The sequence below is a fragment of the Bubalus kerabau genome, chromosome 15 (assembly GCF_029407905.1).
Source record: "Bubalus kerabau isolate K-KA32 ecotype Philippines breed swamp buffalo chromosome 15, PCC_UOA_SB_1v2, whole genome shotgun sequence".
In the NCBI taxonomy this organism is placed as follows: domain Eukaryota; kingdom Metazoa; phylum Chordata; class Mammalia; order Artiodactyla; family Bovidae; genus Bubalus; species Bubalus kerabau.
The window spans coordinates 50,588,644-50,612,865 of record NC_073638.1 but is presented as its reverse complement, the minus strand read 5'-3'; the positions used below and the strand labels follow the sequence as shown (position 1 = coordinate 50,612,865).

The window sequence follows — 24,222 nt, the reverse complement described above, 5'->3', positions numbered from 1 at the left end:
TGTATAGGATTTTGAATCTTTCCTTATCTAATTATTTAATTAATAACTATAGAACACTATTACTTAACATTATATGAATAAACACTCAGAAGTGTTACCTGGATAAACAGGTGATGATTTATGTCTTCACTGATGCTCATCTCCAGTTTCAGAGAAGAACAATTACATTAATTACATTAGATTTTTCAAGTGACACCAGATACCAAAAAATGTGCATTCCAAAATGGAGCATATACAGAACAAGAAAGACTTTCACCTACAAGCCTTGCCCACTTTTGATTTTCCCAGATGTGTATAATTTGACTGCATTATAGTTGCTCAAAATGCTTCTTATTCTCCATATTACATTTGATTCCACTACCCTAGACCCTGTTCTTTCTCCTCTGGAACACCTGGATGATCCTCCTCCGTATCTGCTTGGTTTTCACACTGTAGACAACAGGGTTTAGTAAAGGAGGCAGTAACAGATAGGTATTGGCCATGAATGTGTGTACTACTGGTGACAGATGTTTCCCAAACCTGTGGATCATGGTGACACCAATGAGAGGAACATAAAAAAGGAGCACAGCACAGATGTGGGAGAGGCAGGTGTTGAGCGCTTTGAGCCTTTCAGCTCTGGAAGCGATATCCAGTACTGTCTTCAGGATGAGCACATAAGAAAAGAGAATGATGAGGGCATCAAACCCCAAAGTGAAGATGACTACTATGAGGCCATAGAGGCTGTTGACATGAGTGCTGGCACAGGCTAACCGCATTGCGTCTTGGTGGAGACAGTACGAATGAGACAAGACATTGGAATGGCAGAAGGGTAGCCGCTTTATAAGAAAGGGCACAGGGAAGACCACACAGACTGCCCGGATGATGACAGCTATTCCAATCTTGCCAATGATGCCATGGGTGAGGATGGAAGCATAGTGCAGTGGGTCTCGGATGGCCACAAGTCTGTCAAAGGCCATAGACACTAATACTCCTGATTCTACCCCTCCAAAACTGTGGATGAAGAACATCTGTGTGATGCATGCATCAAAGGGAACCTCAGGGGCATTAAACCAGAAGATGCTGAGCATGGAGGGCAGGGTGGACATGGAGAGACCAACGTCAGTCAGAGCCAAGATAGAGAGGAAGTAGTACATAGGCTCATGGAGACTCCGATCTACCTTGATGATGGCTAGGATGGTGCCATTTCCCAGGAGAGTCATGGTGTAGAGAAATCCCAGGGGGAAAGCCATCCATAGGTTTTTATCTGGCATTCCTGGGATACCTGTCAAAATGAAGCTATGGTGGTTGACATGTGATGAGCTAGTGTTCATCATAGTGTTCTTACCACTGATTGAGGCTGGACTCTCCCACCTGGCTTCCAGCTCCTAAATTGAAAAAAGGTTTTTAGATAGGTAAATGGCTTTATGGATGTAGAAGTGGAACAACAGAGGGTAAAACTATGTTTAAATCAGTGTCTGAGAGGTTTTTGCATCTTTTTAGTTCTTAGACAATCACATGCAATGACCTCCACTCACTTGAATTTAATTTGCTTATCTTAAAAAGGGAGATAAGATGAAACAACTAGTGTTTAGACAGAAGAAAATTTTGATCTCTTCCTTTAACAGCACTGAACATTTGGCAGAAAAGAAGCAGCAACATCCAAGGACCTAATAATATTGAGAATTTTGCTAAATAATCAAAGAACAGAACTCACAGTATCATCACCACAAACACACCTACACAAAATTTCATCACCATCCAAACCTACATCCCTCATCTATATAAATCCATGTGTATGCATTTATATATATGTATATACATATGCATATATTCTCTTACACACACACATATGTGTGTGTGTATATATTCTTGCACATGCCTAAGCATCTATTTCACTGTTTTTATACTGGTGGTGACATCACCAGATGGTCAACACCAAAATCAGATTGATCATATTCTTTGTAGCCAAAGATGGAGAAGCTCTATACAGTCAGCAAAAACAAGACCAGGAGCTGACTGTGGCTCAGACCATGAACTCCTTATTACCAAATTCAGACTGAAATTGAAGAAAGTAGGGAAAACCACTAGACCATTCAGGCATGACCTAAATCAAATTCCTTATGATTATACAGTGGAAGTTAGAAATAAATTTAAGGGCCTAGATCTGATAGATAGAGTGCCTGATGAACTATGGAATAAGGTTCGTGACATTGTACAGGAGACAAGGATCAAGACCATCCCCATGGAAAAGAAATGCAAAAAAGCAAAATGGCTGTCTGGGGAGGCCTTACAAAAAGCTGTGAAAAGAAGAGAAGCAAAAAGTAAAGGAGAAAAGGAAAGATATAAGCATCTGAATGCAGAGTTCCAAAGAATAGCAAGAAGAGATAAGAAAGCCTTCTTCAGCGATCAATGCAAAGATATAGAGGAAAACAACAGAATGGGAAAGACTAGGGATCTCTTCAAGAAAATCAGAGATGCCAAGGGAACATTTCATGCAAAGATGGGCTCGATAAAGGACCTAATAGAAGCAGAAGATATTAAGAAGAGATGGCAAGAATACACAGAAGAACTGTACAAAAAAGATCTTCACGACCCAGATATTCACGATGGTGTGATCACTGACCTAGAGCCAGAAATCCTGGAATGTGAAGTCAAGTGGGTCTTAGAAAGCATCACTATGAACAAAGCTAGTGGAGGTGATAGAATTCCAGTTGAGCTATTCCAAATCCTGAAAGATGATGCTCTGAAAGTGCTACACTCAATATGCCAGCAAATTTGGAGAACTCAGCAGTGACCACAGGACTGGAAAAGGTCAGTTTTCATTCCAATACCAAAGAAAGACAATGCCAAAGAATGCTCAAACTACCACACAATTGCACTCATCTCAAATGCTAGTAAAGTAATGGTCAAAATTCTCCAGGCGAGGCTTCAGCAATATGTGAACCATGAACTTCCTGATGTTCAAGCTGGTTTTAGAAAAGGCAGAGGAACCAGAGATCAAATTGCCAACATCCGCTGGATCATGGAAAAAGCAAGAGAGTTCCAGAAAAACATCTATTTCTGCTTTATTGACTATGCCAAAGCCTTTGACTGTGTGAATCACAATAAACTGGAAAATTCTGAAAGAGATGGGAATACCAGACCACCTGATCTGCCTCTTGAGAAATTTGTATGCAGGTCAGGAAGCAACAGTTAGAACTGGACATGGAACAACAGACTAGTTCCAAATAGGAAAAGGAGTTCATCAAGTCTGTATATTGTCACCTTGTTTATTTAATTTCTATGCAGAGTACATCATGAGAAACACTGGACTGGAAGAAACACAAGCTGGAATCAAGATTGCCGGGAGAAATATCAATAACCTCAGATATGCAGATGACACCACCCTTATGGCAGAAAGTGAAGAGGAACTAAAAAGCCTCTTGATGAAAGTGAAAGAGGAGAGTGAAAAAGTTGGCTTAAAGCTCAACATTTAGAAAATGAAGACCATGGCATCCGGTCCCATCACTTCATGGGAAATAGATGGGGAAAGAGTGGAAACAATGTCAGACTTTATTTTTCTGGGCTCCAAAATCACTACAAATGGTGACTGCAGCCATGAAATTAAAAGACGCTTACTCCTTGGAAGGAAAGTTATGACCAACCTAGATAGCATATTCAAAAGCAGAGACATTACTTTGCCAACGAAGGTTCGTCTAGTCAAGGCTATGGTTTTTCCTGTGGTCATGTCTGGATGTGAGAGCTGGACTGTGAAGAAGGCTGAGCACTGAAGAATTGATGCTTTTGAACTGTGGTGTTGGAGAAGACTCTTGAGAGTCCCTTGGACTGCAAGGAGATCCAACCAGTCCATTCTGAAGGAGATTAGCCTTGGGATTTCTTTGGAAGGAACGATGCTAAATCTGAAACTCCAGTACTTTGGCCACTTCATGTGAAGAGTTGACTCATTGGAAGAGACTCTGATGCTGGGAGGGATTGGGGACAGGAGGAGAAGGGGACGACAGAGGATGAGATGGCTGGATGGCATCACTGACTGGATGGACATGAGTCTGAGTGAACTCCGGGAGTTGGTGATGGACAGGGAGGCCTGGCGTGCTGCGATTCATGGGGTTGCAAAGAGTCGGACAGGAGTGAGTGACTGATCTGATCTGAAGCGGTAAAGAATCTTCCTGCCAATTCGGGTTCAATCCCTTGGTCAGGAAGATGCCCCAGAGTAGGAAATGGCAAACCACTCCAGTATTCTTGCCTGAAAAATTCTATGGACAGAGGAGCCTGGTGGAGTTCATTCCTGGGGTCACAAAGAGTCAGACAGGACTGAACTACTGAGCACATACATACATTTGTAAATAGACATATTAGTGGACATAAGTGTTCAAATTAATCTGCACGAGTTTTAACTTATAACTTCCCATAACCTTATTTTAAAATATCAAGGGATAAAGAATAAAGGCTATTGACCCAGAAACAACCACATATATGATATGAGAGTAGCCATTCACAAAATCTTTATTTCGAGAGTCTTCTAACACTCCAAAAACCTGAGGCCATTCTTGAAACCTCTTCTTTCATTAAACTAACACTTAATGAATTTCAAATTTGTCTTCAAAACATACAAAATCATTATTTCCTTTTTTCCTTTAGTGTAGTCAAAAATAGCATAGTTCATTTCCTCCAGACACCCTAACTTATCACCCTCCACCCATGAGTGCCCCTTTCAAAAATTCCTTTCTGCAGTCAGAATGCACTTTGAATATTTAGAAAATTATTTATTCACCCAAAGCAAAAGGTCCCTCAAGATCTTCTATTGTACTTAGAACAGAGTCCTAAATCTTTATCACTTCCTTCAGTCACAGCAAAATTCAGCCCATGTCTACCTCTCTAGTGCCAATTCGCACTATTCCCCACCGCCCCCACTCCTCCCCCCCCACCACACTTTGGTCTCTTCAATCCAGGCAAATTTGCAGTCTTTAAGTTCCTGGACCTCACTAAGAAACTTCTGGATATGGGATTTCACATGTGTCCTTTTCTGTTTCTTGTGCCTTCCTCCACGTTCTATAAAGTTCCTCTTTGCCTAATCAAAGCCTATCTATCCTCAAATAGAAAGAAAAAGTGAAAGAAAGTGAAGTCGCTCAGTCATGTCCGAATCTTTGCAACCCGGTGGACTATAACCTACCTGGCTCCTCCGTTCATGGGATTCTCCAGGCAAGAATACTGGAGTGGGGTGGCATTTCCTTCTCCAGGGGATCTTTCCAACCCAGGGATCCAACCCAGGTCACCCGCATTGCAGGGAGACGCTTTACCCTCTGAGCCACCAGGGAAGCCCAAATAATAATCCTTCTTAATTAAGCCTTTTCCAATTCTCATAAGAGTTTAAGATTCCTCAGTACATAGTTTTCATATTCTTCTTATAAGTAAGTACAGTTAATTAAACAGATATTTAAATAGATTAATAGATATTAAATAGTTAATAGTTAATTAAATATATATTTGTTTAATGTCTATCTTTCCTACTAGAATTAAACTTCCTGAAGAAAAGGACTCTGTTTATCACCTAAAAGATCATATGCTGGGCTTCCCTGGTGGCTCAGTGGTAAAGAATCCACCTGCCAATGCAGGAGAAACGGGTTTGATCCCTGATCCCAAAAGATCCCATATGCCATAGAGCAACTACACCTGTGCACCACAACTATTGAGCCTGTGCTGTATACAGTCCATGGGGTTGCATAAAGTAGGACCCATGTGCCTAGAGCCACTGATCCACAGTAAGAGAAGCCACTGCAATGGGAAGCCTAGACACCATAACCAGAGAATAGCCTCTGCTCACTGCAACTAGAGAAAACCTGCAACCAGCAATAAAAAATACATAAATAAATAAATCTTTAAAAGACCATATGCCAATCATATGTTAGCTTTCCGTATGTGTTGAACGAAGGAATGAAATCAAGAATAAATGAATATGGATGATTAAATATCATTCTTTTCAGATATTTTACAAACTCTCAAACTCCTCCCTGATTTTCTGTATGTGGGTTGAAAATCATTGGTCTAGAGAAAAATCTCTTTTTCTAACAGGGCACAAATGCTTAAATGAAGGGTCTTTGAGAGGAATTAAAGTTTCTTTGTTATCATCCAGGTACTGATTGTGAGAAAGGAGAAAGAAAAATCAATGAGTGTGTTTCTGGGAGAGTTGGGGATGGGAGGTGGTGGTGTTGACAGGTACACAATACCAGATGGACTTTCAGGCTCATTCTTCCACCTGTTTTCCTGCTGTGAGAGAAGAATTTGTGGTTTTGGGACAATACTACAGAGAAGTTATTTTGCAGATTCTGATCTTACACAGGGGGTCTTTCAAAGATTCTGTAGTCTTCTTACAAAGGTTGTGCTGTGTGTTGAAAACAGAATCCAGATGTCTCTCCAAATAAGTCACAATGCTCAGATCTAAACAAAGCACTCTGTGATGCCCAGCTAACCCTCTGGAGCACTTTGAGGAAGGGACATTTTTATACTTTATAGCTTAAGTGAGAGCCCTTCAGTTGGCTGGTCCCTCTTCCCAAGAAATTGGTGATGACTTTTACTTGAGAAGAATCAGTTGGCTCATCCCTATTAGATATTTTTCTTGGAAAAACTTATAAAACATTTGATACTCTCTGATTAAGTCCCCAGGGCCTGCTGAAGCACTGCTGTTCTATGGAAATTGCTGATTTTATTTCCCCCTTTCTTTTATGTGCCTTTGACTCTGTTTTTCTTTACCTGAATATGTTTTACCCCATCTTCTCCTTTTTAAACAATCTCATTTCTATCTCTATTCTTCATCTCTTTTCCATTCTCCCTGATTTTTCAGACTCTTATTTTCTCTAGCTTCCAATTCACTTCTCATTTACTCTTCCATCCACTTTTTGTTCATTTTTTTCTATGTGATGGATCCTCCCTCACAGTATATCCCTTATTTTACTCCTAATAACATTACCTACATTTTACTTTTTTTCTCATCTTTTCTTTGTCTTCCAGCAACCCCATGACACTGGACACTCTCTAGGTGCTTCTCATCTGCCTTTGTCATTTTCCTCACCAGAATTTTTATGAAGATTTAGTGAAATAATGTGCATAAATAATCCTACACAGAGCTTGGTATATAGAGGTCATGTCAAAATATTTTAAGATAAATTTATTACCTGTATCAACCTCTGTGCTCTTGTTCAGAATTAATTTGGCTTCTTTCCTTCCCTGAGACTAGTAAACAGAGCACTTATGAAGCCGTCTCAAACTTCTGGTGGTGTCTCAGCCATCACGGTTCTGTATGATTTTTAATTCCTCTGGAGAAATCCTTTGAGGCCTGTTATGTAGTGCTACCTGACGTATTTCATCGTGAATTTCCAAAACTCTAAGCTGCTCCTTCATCTGTAAAATTGCCCTTTCTTTTACGAACACCTGTTTCAAAATTTCGTTCATTTTGATTTTATTTGTGTCCTCTCAGCCAAGACTGAGGAAGGAAAAAGGATCTACTTCTCCCAAACACACACACACACACACACACACACACACACACACACTTTATACATATGTGTGTGTATGGCTGTGTGTATGTGTATGTATATATATGATATTACTAAAGAAGTCCTAGAGTTACAGCCTAATTTTTACCTAGAGCTTCTGATTCCAAAACCAGTTTCAGTCTCATTGCTAATATAGTGCTGAGATTTACCTTGAAGTAGCACTGACGTCTATTGTTGTTTTGGATAGAGAGAAGAATTGCTTGGAATTTCCATTAGGAACAAAGAAAAAGAGTTCTTTAAATTTGTTGGACTTCTTTGGTTTTCTGCATTATTATTCCAAAATCTTAAATATAATGTCTTTCATTTGTTTTAATGCATTTTTCTATAATAATACTTTTTAATCAATGAGGTAATTCTTAGGATTGTGTTAATCATCAATGTGTGCCTTTGTATCAGTTCAGTTCAGTCGCTCAGTCATGTCCGACTCTTCGTGACCCCATGAATCGCAGCACGCCAGGCCTCCCTGTCCATCACCAACTCCCGGAGTTCACCCAGACCAACATCCATAGAGTCAGTGATGCCATCCAGCCATCTCATCCTCTGTCGTCCCCTTCTTCTCCTGCCCCCAATCCCTCCCAGCATCAGAATCTTTTCCAATGAGTCAACTCTTCACATGAGGTGGCCAGAGTACTGGAGTTTCAGCTTCAGCATCATTCCCTCCAAAGAAATCCTAGGGCTGATCTCCTTCAGAATGGACTGGTTGGATCTCCTTTCAGTCCAAGGGACTCTCAAGAGTCTTCTCCAACACAACAGTTCAAAACATCAATTCTTTGGCGCTCAGCCTTCTTCACAGTCCAGCTCTCACATCCATACATGACCACAGGAAAAACCATAGCCTTGACTAGACGGACCTTTGTTGGCAAAGTAATGTCTCTGCTTTTGAATATGCTGACTAGGTTGGTCATAACTTTCCTTCCAAGGAGTAAGCATCTTTTAATTTCATGGCTGCAGTCACCATCTGCAGTGATTTTGGAGCCCAAAAAAACAAAGTCTGACACTGTTTCCACTGTTTCCCCATCTATTTCCCATGAAGTGATGGGACCGGATGCCATGATCTTAGTTTTCTGAATGTTGAGTTTTAAGCCAACTTTTTCACTCTCCACTTTCACCTTAATCAAGAGGCTTTTGAGTTCCTCTTCACTTTCTGCCATAAGGGTGGTGTCATCTACATATCTGAGGTTATTGATATTTCTCCCGGCAATCTTGATTCCAGCTTGTATTTCTTCAAATTTGCTGGCATATTGAGTGCAGCACTTTCACCGGATCATCTTTCAGGATTTGGAATAGCTCAACTGGAATTCCATCACCTCCACTAGCTTTGTTCATAGTGATGCTTTCTAAGGCCCACTTGACTTCACATTCCAAGGTGTCTGGCTCTAGGTCAGTGATCACATCACCTTGATTATGTGGGTCATGAAGATCTTTTTTGTTTAGTTCTTCTGTGTATTCTTGCCACCTCTTCTTAATATCTTCTGCTTCTGTTAGATCCATACCATTTCTGTGCTTTATCGAGCCCATCTTTGCATGAAATGTCCCCTTGGTATCTATGATTTTCTTGAAGGATCTCTAGTCTTTCCCATTCTATTGTTTTCCTCTATTTCTTTAAACTGATCACTGAGGAAGGCTTTCTTATCTCGTCTTGCTATTCTTTGGAACTCTGCATTCAGATGCTTATATCTTTCCTTTTCTCCTTTACTTTTTGCTTCTCTTCTTTTCACAGCTATTTGTAAGGCCTCCCCAGACAGCCATTTTGCTTTTTTGCATTTCTTTTCCATGGGGATGGTCTTGATCCCTGTCTCCTGTACAATGTCACAAACCTCTGTCCATAGATCATCAGGCACTCTTTCTATCAGATCTAGGCCCTTAAATCTATTTCTTCCACTGTATAATCATAAGGGATTTGATTTAGGTCATACCTGAATGGTCTAGTGGCTTTCCCTACTTTCTTCAATTTCAGTCTGAATTTGGTAATACGGAGTTCATGATCTGAGCCACAGTCAGCTCCTGGTCTTGTTTTTCTTGACTGTATAGAGCTTCTCCATCTTTGGCTGCAAAGAATATATTCAATCTGATTTCGGTGTTGACCATCTGGTGATGTCCATGTATACAGTCTTCTCTTGTGTTGTTGGAAAGGGGTGTTTACTATGACCAGTACATTTTCTTGGCAAAACTCTATTAGTCTTTGCCCTGCTTCATTCCATATTCCAAGGCCAAATTTGCCTGTTACTCCAGGTGTTTCTTGACTTCCTACTTTTGCATTCCAGTCCCGTATAATGAAAAGGACATCTTTTTTGGGTGTTAGTTCTAAAAGGTCTTGTAGGTCTTCATAGAACCATTCAACTTCAGCTTCTTCAGCATTACTGGTTGGGGCATAGACTTGGATTAATGTGATATTGAATGGTTTTCCTTGGAAACGAACAGAAATCATTCTGTCATTTTTGAGATTGCATCCAAGTACTGCATTTCAGACTTTTTTGTTGACCATGATGGCTACTCCATTTCTTCTGAGGGATTCCTACCTGCAGTAGTAGACATAATGGTCATCTGAATTAAATTCACCCATTCCAGTCCATTTTAGTTTGCTGATTCCTAGAATGTCTACATTCACTCTTGCCATCTCTTGTTTGACCACTTCCAATTTGCCTTGATTCATGGACCTGACATTCCAGGTTCCTATGCAATATTGCTCTTTACAGCATCGGACCTTGCTTCTATCATCAGTCACATCCACGGCTGGGTATTGTTTTTGCTTTGGCTCCATCCCTTCATTCTTTCTGGAGTTATTTCTCCACTTATCTCCAGTAGCATATTGGGCCCCTACTGACCTGGGGAGTTCCTCTTTCAGTATCCTATCATTTTGCCTTTCATACTGTTCACGGGGTTCTCAAGGCAAGAATACTGAAGTGGTTTGCCATTCCCTTCTCCAGTGGACCACTTTCTGTCAAATCTCTCCACCATGACCTGCCCATCTTGGGTTGCCCCATGGGCATGGCTTAGTTTCATTGAGTTAGACAAGGCTGTGGTCCTAGTGCGATTAGATTGACTAGTTTTCTGTGAGTATGGTTTCAGTGTGTCTGCCCTCTGATGCCTTCTTGCAACACCTACCATCTTACTTGGGTTTCTCTTACCTTGGACGTGAGGTATCTCTTCACGGCTGCTCCAGCAAAGCACAGCCGCTGCTCCTTACCTTGGACGAGGGGTATCTCCTCACCGCAGCCCCTCCTGACCTTCAACGTGGGATAGCTCCTCTAGGACCTCCTGAGCCCGTGCAGCCACTGCTTCTTGGACGTGGGGTTGGTCCTACTGGCCGCCGCCCCTGGCCTCATTCGCGGGTATCTCCTCTCAGTCACTGCCCCTGACCTCTGACGTGGGGTAGCTCCTCCCGGCCGCCGCCCCTGACCTCGGACTTGGGTAGTTCTTCTCCGCTGTTTCTGTGCCATCACAGCCTGGAACTCTAGGCCGCTGCCCCTGACCTTGGACGTGGGGTAACTCCTCTCAGCCGCGCTTAGTGCACCGGTCGCAGCCGCCACCACTGTGCTTATTGCCTTTGTGTGGTCAGTCATTAAAATGTCCACAAGCCCTTTCCACCACTTCTTAATGTCTCTTTTCATACCATTTCTTTACCTTCATAGGCATATTTACATTTTTTAAAAAATTTTATTGGAGAGTAGTTGATTTACAAAGTTGTGTTAATTTCTGCTATATAGCAAAATGAATCAGTTATATAACACATATATCCACTCTATAACCATATAGATCATTATAGAGTATTGAGTAGAGTTTCCAGTGGTGTACAGTAAGTCCTTATTAGTTATCTCTTTTATAAATTATGACCAACCTAGATAGCATATTCAAAAGCAGAGACATTACTTTGCCAACAAATGTTCATCTAGTCAAGGCTATGGTTTTTCCTGTGGTCATGTATGGATATGAGAGCTGGACTGTGAAGAAGGCTGAGCACTGAAGAATTGATGCTTTTGAACTGTGGTGTTGGAGAATACTCTTGAGAGTCCCTTGGACTGCAAGGAGATCCAACCAGTCCATTCTGAAGGAGATTAGCCCTGGGATTTCTTTGGAAGGACTGATGCTAAAGCTGAAACTCCAGTACTTTGGCCACCTCATGTGAAGAGTTGACTCATTAGAAAAGACTCTGATGCTGGGAGGGATTGGGGGCAAGAGGAGAAGGGGATGACAGAGGATAAGATGGCTGGATGGCATCACTGACTCAATGGATGTGAGTCTGAGTGAACTCTGGGAGTTGGCGATGGACAGGGAGGCCTGGCATGCTGCGATTCATGGGGTCTCAAAGAGTCGGACATGACTGAGTGACTGATCTGATCTGATCTGATATGTCAGTCCTAATTTCTCAGTTCATCCCTCACCTCCACTTCCTCCTGATAACCATAAGTTTGTTTTCTACATCTGCGGTTTTATTTCTGTTTTGTAAATATGGTCATTTATAGCTTTTTAAGATTCTACATATAAGCTCTCTATCATACAGTACTTGTCTTTCTCTGTCTGACTTAATGAGTATGCTAATCTCTGGGTCTGTTCATGTTGTTGCAAATAGCATTATTTCATTTTCTTTTTTTTTTTTTTTTTTTTTGTGGCTGAGAAATATCCCATGGTATTTATGTACTACATCTTCTTTATCCATTTCTCTGTCAATGGACATTTAATTGCTTCCATGTCTTGGCTGTTGTAAATGGTGCTCTACTGAACATTGGGATGTGTGTATCTTTTTGGATTATGGTTTTCTCTGGATATATGTCCTGGAGTGGGATTGCTGGATCATATGGTAGTTTCACAGATATAGATCTTTTGTGCTTTGTTTTGAATATTTTTATGGAAGCCCAGAGTGTTACACAATAGAGTATTACTCAGCCATTAAAAAGAATACATTTGAATCAGTTCTAATGAGGTGGATGAAACTGGAGCCTATTATACAGAGTGAAGTAAGCCAGAAAGAAAAACACCAATACAGTATACTAATGCATATATATGGAATTTAGAAAGATGGTAATGATAACCCTGTATGCGAGACAGCAAAAGAGACACAGATGTATAGAACAGTCTTTTGGACTCTGTGGGAGAGAGAGAGGGTGGGATGATTTGGGAGAATGGCATTGAAACATTTATAATATCATATATGAAACGAATCACCAGTCCAGGTTCAATGCAGGATACAGGATGCTTGGGGCTGGTGCACTGGGATGACCCAGAGGGATGGTACAGGGAGGGAGGTTCAGGAAGGGGAACATGTGTATACCTGTGGCAGATTCATGTTGATGTATGGCAAAACCAATACAATATTGTAAAGTAATTAACCTCCAATTAAAATAAATAAATTTATATTAAAAAATAAATAAAATAAAATTCAAAAAAAATCACAAAATATGGGAAAAAAATTCTGAGGAGTCTCTACTCTAGAACAAGCTGAATATTCTCTAGAACAAATAAAATTTCCTATTCCTCTTCAGTCAAAAGTATATGCTAAACTATTTGTTATGATTTAAAGGTTAAAATGGTTTTCATAGAATTTTCCTAAATAAAGCAGACTAATGTGCTTCTGCCATATTTACATTTTTAACAGCAGAAAACAAAAGCCAGATATAAACAATTCTTATGAAGATACTTATTTTCAGGTATGATAGAGAATGTATGGAAGAAGTTTATCTACTTATTTTTAATTTGGGTTTTTAATTTTAAATTGGGTTTAAATTTAATTTGGGTTTAAATGTTTAATTTAAACCTATTAAGAAATATGTGTATTATAATCTTCAGGAGACTAACTTTATCATAAATGTGAAGGGTTGGTGTTTTATAACAGATATTTCTGTATATTTTTTAATATGAGTATGTGACTACATATAGAAATCTATAATTTTCTGTATATTTATATTTTACATAATCCTTTATGTGAACTATATACATGTATGTATGTCCATATGCCTATGTAGATATATATTACTATATATACATAGTATATATATATATAGTATACATATATATATATATATATATAAAGATTTACATTTCTTTAAGCATCCCTTGCCATTATGTGTAAGGAGTTAAAGGATGAAATCCTTGTCCTCAAGGAGTTTCTAATCTGTGAGAATATTTAATGCTTCCCAATCTCTCTTGAAGTGCTGTTAGAGACAGAAATAGACATATACAAAATGCTTGATCTGAGTGTTTAATGGATGACTTGAGCTCCTCTGCAAACATCAGGACTTGCCTCATCCATACCTACAGAAACTGATGTCCCCTTTAGAATAGCTTCATTCAGGAATGCCCCCATATTATTCTTTTTTTTTTTTTCTCTTATTATTTTTTTTAAATTTTATTTTATTTTTTAAACTTTACATAATTGTATTAGTTTTGCCAAATATCAAAATGAATCCTCCACAGGTATACATGTGTTCCCCATCCTGAACCCTCCTCCCTCCTCCCTCCCCATTCCATCCCTCTGGGTCGTCCCAGTGCACTAGCCCCAAGCATCCAGTATCGTGCATCAAACCTGGACTGGCAACTCGTTTCATACATGATATTTTACATGTTTCAATGCCATTCTCCCAAATCTTCCCACCCTCTCCCTCTCTCTCAGAGTCCATAAGACTGTTCTATACATCAGTGTCTCTTTTGCTGTCTCGTACACAAGGTTATTGTTACCATCTTTCTAAATTCCATATATATGCGTTAGTATACTGTATTGGTGTTTTTCTTTCTGGCTTACTTCACTCTGTATAATAGCCTCCAGTTTCATCCACCTCATTAGAACCCATATTATTCTAACAGAATTTCCTAATATCTGGAGTTCTACTTTATGAAGGGTATGCCTTTCCAGACCCAAAATGGTAAAATTCAGCAGAAAGAGTAGAGTCTGTGAAATCAGATGCACCTTGCTTGAAATCACCATTTTAATCTTCTGGAAGTTTGATCTTAGAGAAAGTCATTAATTTTCTTATTCAATCAACATTTCCTTGTTATCTATTACTAAACAACATCTACTGTTTAAGTCCAGCTGTTCCCTCTCCTCTCCATCTGCATTGATGAGCCCAATACACTTAGAGGAGATCATATAACCATTTTGAGTACTGTATTCTTACTTTAAATGTATCACCAAAGACCTCATGTACTCCCTCAGAGCTTTCAAATTATCATTTTTTTTATGTCTCTTCTTCTACTCCATTACATCTTTCCAAATTCTTATTCTTTGTTGATGACTTTATTACCTACATCATCAAGAAAGTTGAATTATCAGAAAACAGTATCCAGTGCCCTGACCACATTTACTCGTCTATTAACAGGGTCAAATATATGCTGATTTCTTTGTTACCTTGTATAAATTAGATGAATTATTCATCCTCCTTTCTAAAACCAATCCTTCCATTTTTGTACTAGATCCTGTCCTTATCATTTACTCAGCAACATCATTTAGACACTTCTTTGTATCACCTTTTTATCATAAAGTTTTTACTCTCTGGTTGGTTATTTTTATCAATATCCTACATGATGTGATATTTTTCATCAGAAAGAAAGTGTTCCACTGGTATTGTCTCATTTCTTTGCTTCCCTTTAATGTAAAATCTCTAGAGAAAAAAATTAAGAAAAGATGGATTTCTGCCTACTTTAAAAGGAAGAGGTTGGTGAATACTCTCTTCAGAGGAAAAAAAAGAAATGCATAAACCTGGATAAATTATTTTTTAAAATGTAACAACAAAAGTTTCTAAGGCCAAAGTCAAACAACAGATTGAGAAACATATTTGAAAATCTTTTACAGCTTCATGTAAGGACACATTCCTTCACAACTGATTTAATAAGCAAATTTTTAAAAAGTAGTTTTACCAGGTTGGAGCTGGCTCAAAGCCAACTGCTATGGTCTCAGAGAGTAGAGTCAACTTGAGATGGAGGGAAAAAAATCCGAGGCTTTGTCAGCTATCAGCAAACCTGGCAGCAAACCTGGGCCAAAAGTGAGGCCCAGCTGCTTACGACTCTGAAACCAATAAAGTCTTGTACCAGCTTACTATTAGCAAAACTTTCATTCATCTAATTAAATTCAATCTAATTTTAATCCTGACAATGTACAAAATTCTTTTCTCAAATTTCCTTTTTCACAGACTTTTTCTCACTTTCTGGATCCAAATTAATTTGTCCCTTATTATCCTCATATACATAAGCAACCAGCTCTAGGACAAAATTATTTTCCTTTTTTTTTCCTCAACAAAAATATTGCCAGTCTTTATTCTTTCTCTCACTGGCAACACATATCCTAATGCTTAACATACTGAAATGTTTCCCCTATCATTTAAGTAGGTTTAATTACATATTCTAATTTTTAACTTTTAAAGAACCTTAACAAAACCAAGAAACAAGTAACAACTGTTATATCAGTATTTTCTCATTGGTAAACTTAAGAACATATTCCATAGTCTCTAAAAGCATACACTTTTCTCATACCACAATTTCCCTTTGATGTAGTACAAGATGTGTGTTTAATGAACCCAAATATATTTTAAAGTTCTACTAATTAACCCAATGCTGAGGCTTCAAGCAAACCGGATTGTCGTGTATTTCAAGGACATGGTTAAGAGTTTACTTCAAGCTTTCTCTTAGGCATATTTTTGTTCTCACAGGGTTAGATTCTGAAAATAGTATTTTGTCAAGCTAGCTTTCTCTAACTGTGTATGCAAAAACTATAAGTTTTTAAATTTCAAAAGAGCTTCACCTTAACCAAGTTTCTTTGGAGTCTAAAGGATACTGTTGCTATACAATGTTTAATTTATTCATGATTTCATGGTTAATTTTTTTCTAATGAATTGACCCGGTAGTTCCCATTTTACAAAAGACAGCAATGACACCAGTCACACAAATGGAATATATACTTACACACCAGAAGACAGAACTGTCACAAGTCCCCCAGGAAGATGACCAAATAAACACTTGCCCAACACAAACAGTTCCTGACATGACACACGTCAGATCAATTGGCAAAATGCCCAAGTAACACTCAGCGTTCACAAACTGACCCTCAATGGTAGACTCATGTCAGATCAATTGGCAAAAATGTCCAAATAGTACTCCATGCTCACAGATGGTCCTTGACATCAGATACACATCAGAACCAATTGACAAAATGCCCAAATGACACTCTGTGCTCACAAACTGTCTTCGGTGTCAGATACATGTCAGAATCAACTGGCAAAATGCCCAAATGACACTCTGTGCTCACAAACTGTCTTCGGTGTCAGATACATGTCAGAACCAACTGGCAAAATGCCCAAATAACACTTCATGCTCAAAAGAGAAGTTTGCCTGGGTCCACACTGGGAGACTTACTGAGTCTTGGAGCTTCTCAGATGTCCAGATGTTCTTTCTGTTTCATCAAGGAAAAATGTAAGTTGGCAGCCAAAGATTCTGCTGGAAAGTGAAAGTAAAGTGAGATTTGAAAACTGGTTGATATGAATGTAGAATTATTCAGCACACTGGTAAACAGTCTGACATCTTTAAAATTAGACAAACACCTGTCACACTATCCGGTAATTCCTTTCCCTGATATGTACCCAAACATGCCAACACAAAGACTGTCCATCAATGTTTGTAGTGGCATTATTATAAATGTTTACAGTCAAACGCTGTAAACAATCCAAATATATATCAACTAGTGACTGGATAAATAAACATGCTTTATTTGTACAGTGACATACTGTTCATTAAAGGAAAGGAATGAATTATGAATATATTCAGCAACAGGAGTAAAACTCGTAACATTGCATTACGTGAAAGATATTGATAATATTACGTGATAATATATTGTATTAATATGTCTCCATTTACATGAAATTTCTAGTAAAGACAAATTATATAGATAGAAAGTGTATCAGTGGTTTCCTGGAGCTAGAGACAGGCCCAGGACTGACAAACCACCATCAGGAAATATTTTTATGTGATTAAAATCTTAAAATCAGTTTGGTATGATAGTTTCACAGTTGTATAGATTTACTGAAACTATTCAAATTGTATATCTAAAATGGATAAATTCTATGGTCCCTAAGTTATACCACAACAAAACAAACAAGTAAGCAAATTAAAAAAATCAGTAATTAGGAGGCTATTGCTATACTACAGATGAGGGGTCATGGTGACTTTACTAAAATGATAGAGGTGAAGAGGAAGAGAATTTGAAGTATGTGGAAAATATTTTGGTTTGGACTTAATAGGAATTGGCAATGATAGAAGGAAGAAGGGGAAAAAATCTGTAGTTTTGATTTAAGCAGCTTAGTGAATTGTATGGTTAGTCTGATTTCTTGAAATTAACCAGCAAAAAAGTTTACAGTATTCATCATGCTAATTTTTAGCTTCCTATTTGATATCCAAGTGGAATTATCAAGTAGAAAGCTGATCCTGGAGATTAAGGCAGAACTAAATCAGTGTATAGATGGTATGTGAAACAATGGGACTTGATAATATCCTTCAGTAGAAGAATGGACCTAATAAGAGATACATTAACATTTAGTGATGTAGGAAGAAGATAAGCCATCAAAGGATACTGAAGAGTGGACAGAGTGAAGTAAGCCAGAAAGAAAAACACCAATCCAGTATACTAACACATATATATGGAATTTAGAAAGATGGTAACAATAACCCTGTGTACAAGACAGCAAAAGAGACACTGATGTATAGAACAGTCTTATGGACTCTGTGGGAGAGGGAGAGGGTGGGAAGATTTGGGAGAATAGCATTGAAACATGTAAAATATCATGTATGAAATGAGTTGCCAGTCCAGGTTCGATGCACGATACTGGATGCTTGGGGCTGGTGCACTGGGACGACCCAGAGGGATGGAATGGGGAGGGAGGAGGGAGGAGGGTTCAAGATGGGGAACACATGTATACCTGTGGCGGATTCATTTTGATATTTGGCAAAACTAATACAGTTATGTAAAGTTTAAAAATAAAATAAAATAAAAAAAAATAAAGCTGAAGAAAAACATGGTTTCACACACATAAAAAAGAAAACAAACAATGAGAAAAACAGAAAAGAAAGCAATTCAACATCCAGGCAATTTTCCACTGTATTGAATTTTGCTGAAAAGGAAAGTAAGATGAGGAATGTTTGGCAATAAGCAGACCATTGGTGACATACACAAAGATAATGTCAGAGGAGTGGGAAAGAACTGTCACTGAAGCTGACTGTAGAGAAAATGGGAAGCAAGTGGGAAGAGGGACCACAGATCACAGCATTGAAAGGCTTTACAATAATGAAGCAGAAAAAAGAAACAAGATAGTATGTGGATACAAGACTGAGCTCCACATTTTCTTTTAGTTTCTTTCCCTTTCTCTCTTCTTTCCTTCCTTCCTCTCTCTCCCTGCATCCCACCCTCCCTCCCTTCTTTTTTTTTTTTTGACTGAATTGTAAAGATTAGGCAGTAAAGTATATCTGTAATTTGATACAGTTGGTGAAGTACCATTCATATGAGATTCATATTGATTCTGTATTTGAATGTTTGTCATCACAGGTTTGCACTAGGGAAAATTAGGTCCAACATGCCCAGAAGCCTGGGTCTGTATGGTCTATGCCCCTGGTGACATCTTTAGCAAGACTGATACTCTTGTCTCCAGAGGATCAGCCCAGAGGGGATTCCAGACTAGATGCTGCTAGTTTATAATCCCAGTTTTACTGCTGTGGCTATCAGTCAGCAGCAGAAGTGATTCTCATTTCCTAGACTGGATTTTCAGTAAGTTGGAGACCAAGACTTGGGTGATACTTTTTCTAGGATGCTGTCACAGAATGCAGGGACTGTAGTATATACAGTTTTTAGGGAAAAAAAAAAAAAGGTCAGTGAACTCCCAGATGTTCAAGCTGGTTTTAGAAAAGGCAGAGGAACCAGAGATCAAATTGCCAACATCTGCTGGATCATTGATAAAGCAAGAAAGTTCCAGAAAAACATCTATTTCTGCTTTATTGTCTATGCCAAAGCCTTTGACTGTGTGGACCATAATAAACTGTGGAAGATTCTGAAAGAGATGGGAATACCAGACCACCTGACCTGCCTCTTGAGAAACGTGTATGCAGGTCAGGAAGCAACACTTAGAACTGGACATGGAACAACAGACTGGTTCCAAATACAAAAAGGAGTTCATCAAGGCTGTATATTGTCACCCTGCTTATTTAACTTCTATGCAGAGTACATCATGAGAAACGCTGGGCTGGAAGAGCACAAGCTGGAGTCAAGATTGCCTGGAGAAATATCAATAACCTCAGATATGCAGATGACACTACCCTTATGGCAGAGAGTGAAGAGGAACTAAAGAGCCTCTTGATGAAAGTGAAAGAGGAGAGTGAAAAAGTTGGCTTAAAGCTCAACATTCAGAAAACTAAGATCATGGCATCCTGTCTCGTAACTTCATGGGAAATAGATGGGGAAACAGTGTCAGACTTTATTTTTTGGGGGGCTCCAAAATCACTGCCGATGGTGACTGCAGCCATGAAATTAAAAGACGCTTACTCTTTGGAAGGAAAGTTATGACTAACCTAAACAGCATATTCAAAAGCAGAGACATTACTTTGCCAACAAAGGTCCGTCTAGTCAAGGCTATGGTTTTTTCCAGTGGTCATGTATGGATGTGAGAGTTGGACTGTGAAGAAAGCTGAGCACCGAAGAATTGATGGTTTTGAACTGTGGTGTTGGAGAAGCCTCTTGAGAGTCCCTTGGACTGCAAGAGATCCACCTAGTCCATTCTAAAGATCAGCCCTAGGTATTCTTTGGAAGAAATGGTGCTAAAGCTGAAACTGCCATACTTTGGCTACCTCAAATGAAGAGTTGACTCATTGGAAAAGACCCTGATTCTGGGAGGGCTTGGGGGCAGGAGGAGAAGGCGATGACAGAGGATGAGATGGCTGGATGGCATCACCGACTTGATGTACATAAGTTTGAGGAACTCCGGGAGTTCGTGATGGACAGGGAGGCCTGGCGTGCTGTGATTCATGGGGTCGCAAAGAGTCGGACATGACTGAGCGACTGAACTGAACTGATATATATATATTTTCTTAGTAGAGAAATCGGAGAGGGCAAGGGCACTCCGCTCCAGTACTCTTGCCTGGAAAATCCCATGGGTGGAGGAGCCTGGTAGGCTGCAGTCCACGGGGTCGCTGAGTCGGACCTGACTGAGCGACTTCACTTTCACTTTTCACTTTCCTGCATTGGAGAAGGAAATGGCAACCCACTCCAGTGTTCTTGCCTGGAGAACCCCAGGGATGGGGGAGCTTGGTGGGCTGCCGTCTATGGGGTCGCACAGAGTCGGACACGACTGAAGTGACTTAGCAGCAGCAGCAGTAGAGAAATAATACTTCTAACTATAAATAAGAGAATTAGGTGGAGAGTGTGTCATTTTACCGAAGGCCAATTAGAGAAGTAACAAGATCCCCCAAAATTTTGCCCTTCCCTCCTAAGTTCCAGCTCAAGGCCAATAGCAAATACATTTCTTCTCAAAGTGAAAGATTGGTCTATGGTTCCTCAGAAGACAAATCCAAGGGAGCAGAACTCTGTTTCAGCCTGCAGCTCAGACACTTTAAGAGTATAGATTTCTCAGTCAGTCCTTCAGGGAATAGTTCTCCCTGTCCGCCTGGTGGTAAAGAACATTGAATGCTACTTCAGTGTTCTTCAATGTTGTGAGTAGAAAAGGGAAAAATCTCATTTTCTACTTCTCCTCCACCTCCCCACATACTCTTCTTAAGCCATAAAGTTTCTGTCCTTTTGCTGTGAGGGAAGTTTACATTTGATCTTCTCCACTGTCTGTCACTAGTTCTGATGGAGACAGAGTTAATTTGAGTCCAGCTGAGGCTACATAGGTGAACAAGGTGAACAAGGTGACCCATCTGTAAAGCTTGTTTTTATTCAACCCAGGCACACATTCTACTCCTCTTTCTGATCTTGTTTTTCATGTGTTTTTTGCTAAGGGTCTTAGAAGGCAAAAAAAAAAAAAAAAAAAAATCTCATTTTGAGCCTCTGATTATTATGACTTGTCTAGAACTTAGTAGGCATTCAACAAAGTCATTTATCAGTAAATTAGTTAAACATGAAAGCTTTCCTGGGTTCATCAGATCTTAAGGAATCAACAGGCTTACGTGCAAACCTCATCTTGAATTCTGGATGGCCTGTGTTAATCTCTGGGATGAATCTCCTCAGACGGTCAGTGCAGTGTTTGTTCTGTACTCCTAGTCCCTCAGAATCAATGTTCCTTAGTCCTCTCTTCCTCTTACTGATTTTCACTACCTATGATTTCTACTAGTGTATTATCCCTTCATCTCTATATTATCTAGGATCTGCTTCCAATAAATTCTTCACAATAAGCATCCATGATTAATGAAGAGTCACTGAGCACAGATCAGTAGAGTTCATGATCTTGAGCACTGCAACAATCGCTGCATGCAAGCCACTGATATTAAGTGATGGAATAAATTTACTGATGGATACAAAGATTTAGATAACATAGAATTTGATTAAAATATATCAGTAATATATAGATAGGTAGATATATCTATCAGTGTGTAAATAAATTCCATAGCCTATTGATATTTTTGAGATTAATTTTCACAGGTAGCCAAATATGACAAAGTTCAGAGAAAAAAAGATGCTCATTAATTATAGCTAAATTTTGAGTGTTAATTTGGTGCTTAACAAAATGCCCAATATCCCCAGTGAATACTCTTTTAACTATACCACTCATTTTTAAAAGGTGAGGAATAAATCACAGAGATTCTTAAGTAACTTGTCTAAGGAAATAGATCTATGATTCAAACACAGGTGGTTTCTCTCCAGAATCTTGAGTTTTAGTGGTACTTTCCTATTTAATTTCCCCAAAAAAGAGACAAAGACAGAGAGATAGGTAAAGAGAGGCAGAGGTTATGCAGTATGAAAGACTCTTAAATCCACTTGGAGCTAAGATTTGGCAAGAAGTCAGCTAGAATGTTGGTATTCTCTAAATTTGCAGTCTGCATCGCTAATTTTTCAAATCTTAATAGAATTTTTTGGAATGATGAAAACATTATACATCTGTACTTTCCAAATACAGCACTCATTGGCAACATGTAGCTACTGAATGCTTGAAACACAGTGAGGGCAACTAAGGTACTGATGATGTAATTAGCTTAATTAATATAAAGATAAATGGGCACAGGTATGTAGTGGCTCGGAGAAGGCAATGGCACCCCACTCCAGTACTCTTGCCTGGAAAATCCCATGGATGGAGGAGCCTGGTAGGCTGCAGTCCATGGGGTCGCTAAGAGTCGGACAGGACTGAGCGACTTCACTTTCACTTTTCACTTTCATGCATTGGAGAAGGAAACGGCAACCCACTCCAGTGTTCTTGCCTGGAGAATCCCAGGGATGGGGGAGCCTGGTAGGCTACTGTCTATGGGGTCACACAGAGTTGGACATGACTGAAGTGACTTAGCATAGCACAGCATCTAGTGGCTACCAGAGTGGATAGTGCAGCACTAAGCTATTGACTCTCAAGAAACTTGGAGCAACTCTTTCCTGTCTGCATTTATTCCCAAGCATCCAGAGTTTTCTACCCTTTGTGTCCAACCCTCGACTTTGTCTAGTGACTTTGCTCTTTCTGTGACTCGGCCTTCTGTTCCATTTTCTTTAATATGGATACTGAGATGGGTTGCAATAATATGTGAATTCACTTAATTTCTATGCAGAATTTTGCTTGTATTCATGTATGTGTATATATGAACACTTTTATTTTAGAAACTCATTATGAGATGCTCAGTAAGAGCATCACGGTTAAGAGCCATTATAGCACTGTTTTTTCCTTCAATCCTGAATTCTTATCATTTGTGGCTAGACTGACCCCCCAAAAGTGATATCTCAGCTGTGCATTTGGATGCATCTTCTAAAGATAACAAGTAATTGAAATAGAAGATATTTAATTGTATGACACCAAGATTTTAATACTGATCTTTGTTACTGCAACTGTTAGGCACTAACATCTAGAATGATTTATAAGTTCATCTAGGTCTTACTCAGAATTACAATAGGAAATAGAGCTGCTGGAAACTCAAGGAGATTACTAAAGTAGCTGCAAGTACTAGGAATGCATAGAATGAGAGATCTCTATGAAAGAACAGGAAAACTAAGTCCAATTGTGTTCTCAACACCAAGGCCAATGACTTCATCAATCTGAGTAATGTTTGAATCTGTCTTTTGGGAGATTCTCCAGAGCTGGATTTCACCTGACTGGATCAGTTGTTAGTTGTAAAACTCATCGCAAGTTCTATCTGGCATTCTGTTCTTTCAGGTGTAACACAGAAATGGATCTCAGAATTCTTTTCTGGGTATACCTTAGGACAAAGAAGTCTAATTTCCATGGTGCACTGGGATGACCCAGAGGGATGGTATGGGGAGGGAGGAGGGAGGGGGGTTCAGGATGGGGAACACGTGTACACCCGTGGCGGATTCATGTTCATGTATGGCAAAACCAATACAATATTGTAAAATAATTAACCTCCAATTAAAATAAATAAATTTATATTAAAAATAATTTCCATGAAGAAAAAGGACAGGGTCTGAATAAATGAGACTGAATGGGAAGATTGGGAATATTTCTGAAAAGGGGTTAAAGCAACTCTCCTCTGGCTCCTCTGGATATTAGTTTTCTTCTTCTCCCACAACAAATTACCATGA

At 39.2% G+C, this 24,222-nt stretch overlaps 1 protein-coding gene across 1 annotated transcript; it reads right to left on the bottom strand.

Annotated features, from left to right (window-relative positions):
- Positions 1-362: 362 nt before the first annotated feature.
- On the bottom strand, positions 363-1,313 carry LOC129629121 (olfactory receptor 51H1-like). The gene has a single exon (XM_055548891.1). It carries the CDS (start codon positions 1,311-1,313, stop codon positions 363-365), a length of 951 nt encoding a protein of 316 aa, XP_055404866.1.
- Between the last annotated feature and the right edge of the window lie 22,909 nt (positions 1,314-24,222).

What these genes read in the sequence shown, in the direction of transcription:
- LOC129629121 (XM_055548891.1), bottom strand. Translation starts at nt 1,313, where the DNA reads ATGATGAACACTAGCTCATCACATGTCAACCACCATAGCTTCATTTTG.